Source organism: Chlorocebus sabaeus, chromosome 7 (genome assembly GCF_047675955.1).
Source record: "Chlorocebus sabaeus isolate Y175 chromosome 7, mChlSab1.0.hap1, whole genome shotgun sequence".
Classification (NCBI taxonomy): Eukaryota; Metazoa; Chordata; class Mammalia; order Primates; family Cercopithecidae; genus Chlorocebus; species Chlorocebus sabaeus.
The window spans coordinates 62,049,247-62,057,879 of NC_132910.1; the positions used below are offsets into that span (position 1 = coordinate 62,049,247).

The 8,633-nt window shown below is 35.0% G+C and overlaps 1 protein-coding gene across 1 annotated transcript in view; it reads left to right on the top strand.

Annotated features, from left to right (window-relative positions):
- The window catches only part of ENPEP (glutamyl aminopeptidase), an 83,452-nt gene extending 76,124 nt beyond the window's left edge, over window positions 1-7,328 (top strand). The window contains exons 19-20 of the mRNA XM_037990910.2: window positions 4,767-4,845; window positions 6,519-7,328. Of these exons, the coding sequence (XP_037846838.2) occupies window positions 4,767-4,845; window positions 6,519-6,671 (232 nt within the window). The 3' untranslated portion in view covers window positions 6,672-7,328. The remainder of the gene's footprint in view (window positions 1-4,766; window positions 4,846-6,518) is intronic.
- The last annotated feature ends 1,305 nt before the right edge of the window (window positions 7,329-8,633 follow it).

Consider the following 8,633-nt stretch of genomic DNA (forward strand, 5'->3'; position numbering starts at 1 on the left):
TCCACAACTTTTGACCAAGGCTTTTAGCATTTCTTCATAATCTAATGATCTCATTCTCATGAGATATTATTTCAAATGACCCAAACATAAAATTTCATAATAACCTCATGTCTAATACACACAAACACCCAATATTAATTGTACTTGGCTTGAATAAGCAGAATTTCCCCATGAAAACTGGATAATAAAAATTAAACAAAAATGAGCCAAACTCTATCCAAATATTTCCAAACACTTGAACGTTTGCCAGATTTCAGGATGAATAGTTTTACTCTCTCCATTTCTGAACAATTTATTGTCATCCTGAAATAAATAAGCTTTTATTTAAATAAAGCTTTTGTCATGTGATTTTTATGACAACTGATGGCCACACTACTAATGTCCTTGCCAGTTTGAGACTTAACCGCAAAGTCCCAAAGATACTTCAGAAATTATTCTTTGCTTTTGTTTCTTCCAATAAACTCTTAGATGAAACGGTGAAGTTGAGTTGACTCAATAATAATGTGGTGTGATTTTAGCTTATGACGGTAGATGAAAAATTAAGTCAATAGGACATGATTGAAACCCTTCAAATACTACCTCATAAACCAAACAATTTAATAAGCACTTCAAAGTTTTGTGTGTATTAAAATTATTTCTTTTGGATAATGTAATAATACTTGTATAAATATTGAATCCAAGAAGACAATATATGTACAATTTTTTTCAAATTGTTTAAAATATAATTAAATCCTTATTTTAGTTTTCAAAAATAACCAATACGATAAGCAAGCAGTATATTTTCCCTTATTTTCTATGCTTTATATGATATTAGTTTCCTGGGATGTACATATTTTGTTCTGGCCTTTCTGGTATTTAAACAAGTAGTTGCAGTTTTCACTCAGTATGTTCATTGCTAATTTCTAAATATGTCCTTTAGACAAAACAAAAAAAAATTACAGAAATTATAGGTCACTGAAAAAATTGTTTTATTAGCTGCAATTAGCAGGCTTTCTTTGAATCTATAGAATCTCATCAAAGCAACTCAGTGTGATTTGCTTTTTTAAATTCCTAATTTCTTATTGTAAAACTGATATGTGTTTTTTGCACAATGCATATAAGCAAAAATGAGTATAAAAATTACCCGTAATGCAACCACCAAGAAATAACTCCTATTGTCATATTACTGTTTCTCCTTGAGTTTTTCTATGTCTGTTTACTTAATTTACAGAAATGGAAACATATTATAAATATGGTTTATAACTTGCTTTTTTTCTCATCATCCTATATTGTGGGTGTCTTTTCATGTCTTTAAGTGTGCATCTTCAATGTTATTTTGAATGGCTTAATAATGTTTCAATTTGTACATATATCTTGGTTTACTTAGCCAATCCCTATATGTTGGACAATAGAATTGTTCCCTACAACTATACATAGTGTATTGATGAACAGTCTTTTACACTGAATCCTTTGCTGTTTTTTTTTAATGTCCTTGACAATTTCTTTAGAATACAAGTAATAGTAGAAGTAATACTACTGGGTGAAAAGATGTGTTTATTTTTAGGGTTTCTGGTAAATGTTGCAGAATTACTATTCTAAAAAATTTTGCTAGTAACTGCCTATTTTCCCAACCCTTTTCAATGCTTGGTGTTGTTATTTTTACGTATCTTTGCTAATTGAATATATGAAAACTGATATCTCATTTTAAATTACATTTCTTTCATCCAGTAAGTATTATGGAGTGCCTACTCTGTGCTAGGCATTATGACTGGCATTGGGGATGCAATAGTAAGGAGAAACAGACCTCGTTCTCTGTCCTCATGAAGCTTTGAGTAGAGACAAATTTTAAGTAAACAGTCACACAAATACATGTATACTTTATTAGACATAAATTATTAAAGTATAAAATAGTTCAGATCTTAGGCAAAAATGTTATTCAAAATGGTAGACCATCTGAACTACATAAAGAAATAAATGAAAGAAAAGGAAAAACTGATGGTTTAAGAGATAGTAGGGATGGGGATAGTCAAAGGACCAGAAATCCAGGTAAAGTGAAAGAACAGTCACAGTGGAAACTGAAAGATATAACATGCCATAGAGGGTGAAGAAGTTAACAATTTTAGAGGCAGATGACTTATGGATGATCACAAAGTATCATAGGAGTTTGGTGGCTGAAGTCGAGTGAAGAAAATATCATTGAAAATAAGGTTAAAGAACTAAGAGAAGAGATGGTATATCATTCATCTGTGTGGACCTGGAAATTACCTAGGATGATGGCATGGCTTGGAGGAGTGAGGTACCAAAATGTATCATTAAATGTGAGGGAATAACATAGGGAACAGAGGTTTTTAAAGAGGGTGGAGGAGTGCTGGTCTGGAAGCAGCAATGGGGAGCATGAGCACACTGAATCCATTTCCTGACCTGATACTACAAAGGTTGTGGGAATATAAACATTCTCTAAGTGAGAATGAGAAGTAGTGTTTCCTGTAACGGGACAGTTCCAGAGGGCTAGGTGAAAGGGTTTGAGAGCCTGGGGAGATTTAGGAAATGTGTCAGAGGCAAGAAAGTACACGCATTTAGGGGCAGCGTTACTAATGCCTCAGAATCACATTTTAGATAATGACTGATGACATTAGGGATGAAAAACATATTGGCTTTAAATTCAGTGGCATCTGTGATAAGAGTGGGCACGGCCTGGTATGCTGAAATCATGCTTGATTACTAGAACATTTTATTCTTTTCCCATTGGTACATTTTCATTCCTTTGCTAAATTCATGCTGGCATATTTCTCCCTGTTACCAATTTGGAAGGGTTCTTTACATGGCAAAAATATTTGCTCTTTATCATTTATGTTACAATGATTTGTTCTCAATTAGTATTTGGCTTTTAATTTTGTATATGGTAGGATTGTGTGTGTGTGTGTGTGTGTTTGTATAAAACTCTTTTGTTGCCCAGACTAGTCTTGAACTCTTCGCGAAGCTCAGTGGATCCTCCCATCTCAGCTTCCCAAGTCACAGTGATTACAAGGGCAAACCATCACCTCCTAGCTCAGTATAAAAGTTTTTAATTTGCATAAAACAAACTATCAGCTTTTATCTTCATGATTTCTGCTTTTGCATATATATGTGTGTATATATATGAAGGGAAACATTTAATATTTATATAAAATTATATATATGTACTATATATATATAGCTATATAAATTTATTTTTGAGACAAGGTCTCACTCTGTCACCCAGGCTGGAGTGCAGTGGTGCAATCTTGGTTCACTGCAGCCTCGACCTCCCCGGTTCATGCGATCCTCCCCACCTCAGCCCGGCAAGTAGCTGTGACTACTTGTGGGACGCACACCACCACGCGCCCAGCTACTTTTTGTTTTTTTGTTAGAGATGGGGTTCCCCATGTTGCCCAGGGTGGGCTCGAACTCCTGACCTCAAGCGATCTGTCCACCTTGACCTAGCAAAGTGCTGGGATTACAGGCGTGAGCCACCACACCTGGCCTGTAATAATTTTTAAATGTAAAATTTATCCTATTGCTGTGTACATATTTTCTTGTGTCCCTCCTCAACATTCCAGGGGTTTAAGGTTTATACATAATTTTGTGGGTTTCTTGCACTGTGACTAGTTGTGATGAGATTTTTTTTTACCTCTATCACAACCATTTGTGGTCTATAAGGAAACTTCTGATTCTTGCTCTTTATGAAAGAAAATGCAAAAAGAACAGGGATAGAATATCATCTTTTTTAATATATACTTTAAGTTCTAGGGTACATGTGCACAATGTGCAGGTTTGTTACATATGTATACATGTGCCATGTTGGTGTGCTGTACCCATTAACTCATCATTTACATCAGGTATATCTCGTAATGCTATCCACCCTCCCTCCACCCCACAGCAGGCCCCGGTGTGTGATGTTCCCCTTCCTGTGTCCAAGTGTTCTCATTGTATCATCTTTAAAATTCTATCTTGGAACTTAGCTTTAGGTTTCTTTGCTTAGGCAGACTGATATAGATCATAACCCCCACATGCCAGCAACTAATAAAGCTTTTTGAAAGCAGAATAAATAGCCTATATTTAAATTTCAGTACCAGCAGGAAGATGCATAGAGTATTAGGATAACGATGCTGGAGGTGTTCTGCCATAACGGAAACATAGAAAGGCAGCCGCTGAAAGGGCATGTGTGGGTAATTAGTTCTCACTACGGTGAGACTCCTGAAGTGAGTGGTCCAAGTTGTGAGTGGGGTTCTGCTTTGTGAGGCCAGGCCAGTATCCTATCTGCATGGCTGAAGCCGTATCACTGGTATGTCCATGTTCTAGCTTGGAGGAACGGGAGAAAAAAACCAAGAAGTCTAGGCAAGCAATTTCCCTTTATTTAAGCAATTTCCCTTTATTTATTTAAAGAGGCTGCAGCTGAACATTGTGCTAATGTTCTGTTGGTAAGAATTGATTACCTGTGGACATCTACCTATGAGAGAGCCTGAGAAACAGCCTCTAGCAGGGTGCTCATGTGTGCAGAAAAAAAAGAAAAGATTTGGGGATGACAACAAGCAATCTTCCATATCTGAGAGGGTTGTGTCAATTTGTCTACAAAAAGAAGTGCAGAATTTACTAAGAATTTATCTTGAATGGAATGATTTGAAGTAAAATGGGTTTTCTTACTGTGTTTTATTTACTTTGAAAGTTACTTTTACAAACTATGAAATAAGAAGGAAACATCTGCATTTAGAGAAAATACATAACATTCTGAGCACTTACACTTCCTTTTCCTCTAAATTTCTCTCCAGATTTACACTCAATAACAGAAACCTTGGCCGAATTGTCACAATAGCAGAGCCATTCAACACTGAACTGCAACTGTGGCAGGTATAAAGATAAATTCCTCTGCATTTGTCCAAGAAAGAACAGAATGAAAAGCTTTAAAAAAAATTGTACTTTAAGTTCTGGGATACATGTGCAGAATGTGCAGGTTTGTTACATAGGTATACATGTGCCATGGTGGTTTGCTGCACCCATCAACCCGCCATCTAGGTTTTAAGCCCCCCATGTGTTAGGTATTTGTTCTAATGCTCTCCCTCCCCTTTCTCCCCACACCCTGACAGGCCCTGGTGTGTGTTGTTCCCCTCCCTGTGTCCATGTGTTCTCATTGTTCAACTCCCACTTGTGAGTGAGAACATGCAGTGTTTGGTTTTCTGTTCCTGTGTTAGTTTGCTGGTTTTCAGCTTCAACCATGTCCCTCCCTGCAAAGGACATGAACTCATTCTTTTTTATGGCTGCATAGTATTCCATGGTGTATATGTGCCACTTTTCTTTATTCAATCTATCATTGATGGGCATTTGGGTTGGTTCCAAGTCTTTGACATTGTAAATAGTGCTACAATAAACATACATGTGCATGTGTCTTTATAGTAGAATGATTTATAATCCTTTGGGTATATACCCAGTAACGGGATAGAATGAAACTATTTTTCCAAATAGAAATGATATTTTCTCAATTCAAATCACAGAAGACAATGAGAAAGAGAATTCTTTTTGGTTTTGTATTTTTAAATTCTATACATTTAAAGTGTAAAACATGTTTTTATTTATCTGGATAAGTATACATAGTGAATTGAGAAATAATTCTTGTATCTAATAAAATGTATGCCTATTTTTTTTTCTAAACATAAAACAATTCAAAGAACCTCTAAGACAGTTTAAAAGCTGAGAAAGTTGAGGCCGGGGGTGTTGAGAAGGCCACACCAGACAGTTTAGCTCACGAAAGCATGGGCAGAAAGTCTCGCCTCTCCTGTAAATGTAACTCTGGAATAAGTTGGTCAAGATTTGATTCCATTCAGAATTCATAGTTTTGCAATTTCAAAACTAATCTCAAATCTTTCAGGTTTCAAATATCTCAAGTCCAAAGGAGGAAAAATGTCTGTTAATGTTGAACAAGTAGAGATTGTATGAAGTTTCAATATCTGTGTGTTAGATATTAGGATGCTAAGAGTTTTCTGTACATTAAAAACCAAATTATTCTTATTTTTATAGCAAATAATCCTAGTGCTTGAGTTTGGGGTAGGGCTTTGGAGGTCAGAGGGAGGACGGTACTAATTTTAACAAAGATTTGTTTTACGAGTCCTTAATAAGTGAACTGAAAGTATATTAAAATACTCCAGAATCCTGGAGTGAAAGGCTAAGCAAAACCATCACTGCATAGGTCAGACTTTCCAGGGAACACTTTGGGGAATTCAGAGAAAATAGAGAAAGCAGCAGAAACGTAAATGGGCATGCTAGCAATTGACATGCTGCCATCCTTCCCCCAAAATATCAGAGCCTATTTTGGCTTGACATGCTGCCGGGATCCAAAAACCATGGGTAACAGTTGCTAATCTGAGAGATGGGTTCAGTCTGAATGATGTGCCAGAGGTGTAGCTCAATGTTGTACAGTAATACTGAATTTCTAGGTAAGAAGGAAGCAAATCCAGTTTGTGAATGAAATTCTTGAAGACTAATTTGGCTATAAATGACAATCCTAATTACTCCTCTCTCTTTTCTAGATGGAGAGCTTTTTTGCAAAATATCCACAAGCTGGAGCAGGAGAAAAACCTAGGGAACAAGTGCTGGAAACAGTGAAAAACAATATCGAGTGGCTAAAACAACATAGAAACACCATCAGAGAATGGTTTTTAAATTTACTTGAGAGTGGTTAATGTGTTCAAATGTTAGAGTTTAATTTTGTGAATCTATTATTTCTCCTCTTAAGCATTTGGTGGCCTAATTTACAAGCACGATGGAGAGAGCCTTATAAACAGATAATGTTTTTACTAAGCACAGTGTTTATATGTCTTGCAAAGCCTTTAAATTGTTCCTCTTTGTTTATGAAGAAAGATACTAATAGAGTATTTAATATACTCAGGGATTTCTTCTAAGTGTACTTCATAGGAGATTCTTTACAAACTGAAGATAATGTAATAGTTATTTTAATATCTTTAAATATCATTCTTTGTATCTTAAATCTGTGAAGTAGAACAATTTGGTCTTAGCTTTACATTTTTAGTACCAAAGAAACACCACTTAATCTTCTCTCTTGATTGATTTTTAAAGTTTAAATACCAGTACTTGAGGGACCAATATTACCATCTTAATCTTTATTTTATTATTCAGAATTACACAGACCTAATATCATTTTATTCACATATGTCTTACTACTTTAAATCCTACCAAAGTAACCTGGGCTTAAGTTTTACTTGAGGATTGCATGAATTAGCCAAAAGAATGGCTGACTGTTGCCTTTGCTCTTATAAAATCAACAAGAGAACTCTCCTCTCCTTTTAAAAATAAACCTAAATGATTATCTTGAAAAAGTATTGTTTTCCAGTGTCACTTTACTCTTGAATAAAAATGACTGCAGTGTTCCCCATATAATTTAACACATTGCAAATATGATTCAAGAATCTGGCCTTTTTCATGCTTGGTACTCTCTTACCTTGCTCCATTCCTTACAAAGCTCCTTCAAATATGCTATGAAATTAGAGGGAACATAGTGCTTAACTCTGCTTCATGGATTTTAGAGGAAAAAAGCTAAATAATTGGAAACTGTTCAGGAAAGAGAGAAGGCAGATTATTTCTTAAAACTAAATGGAATTAGAATTTAGCTTTGACTTCACCTAGCAATCTAAGTGTGAAAATGGGGAGACCCGTGGGCATCCCCAGCATGACTCTGCATGTCTGAGCATGTATCTCCTCATAGATCAATTTTATGTATAAACCCTTAGATCCTAATCCATACAGAATAGCACTGATCAAATTTATATGCATGACTTGATTAAAGACATCAATTTCATAGAAGCTGGTGGCAAGAATATGTTTAATATAGCACTTGATGCCTCCTAGATCCATAATGTAAGTCCAATAGGCAGAAAAGATGGTAAGTTACTATGTTTCAATCTGCTATATCTATAAAATCTAAATTTATTTGGAACTTTCAAAAATGTAAGGTAATTTGGAATAGGCTTGATGAGAATTGAAGCATATGGAAACAAAACCTTAGCTTTAAGTTTATTTATACAATAATGTGCCTAATCATGTACTCTGAAACTTTATAAATTTTCCTGTTGCTGTTTCTTAATTATCACTTCTCAATCCATACAGCCAAACTAGTAAATTCAAACGTAGACTGGGTTGTGGGTGGCAGATATAGAAGAAGAAATTTCTAGACCAAAAAAAATTAAATATGATTTTAAATTATTTCAGAAGCAAAAACATATTAACATCATAACTTACCAGAAAAACCCCACTATCCTCATAAGACTTAACTTAAAATTCTGACCACAATCAGAACCAGCACTTGAAGTCTATGTATTGTTTCAAGTGGACATATTATGAAGTGAGATGGTTTATCCTTCTGTTCTATGAAATTAATACATTTTAGAAGAAAAATGTTAGTTTAAGGGTGTGGTAAATAAAACAGATTTCAACTTGCCTACAAGACATTCTATTTCATGCCTTTTCCTTTTGTTGTTCTATTTCATTCTATTTTAAGCATTAAAACTGAGAACAAATTGTTTACTTCTTTTCACTCTACATGAGAAAGAGCTATATATACTTTGTCAGAATAAGTCTTCTAGATCATCAGGTCCTTCTCAAACAATACCTGTTTTTTAGAAGACTGA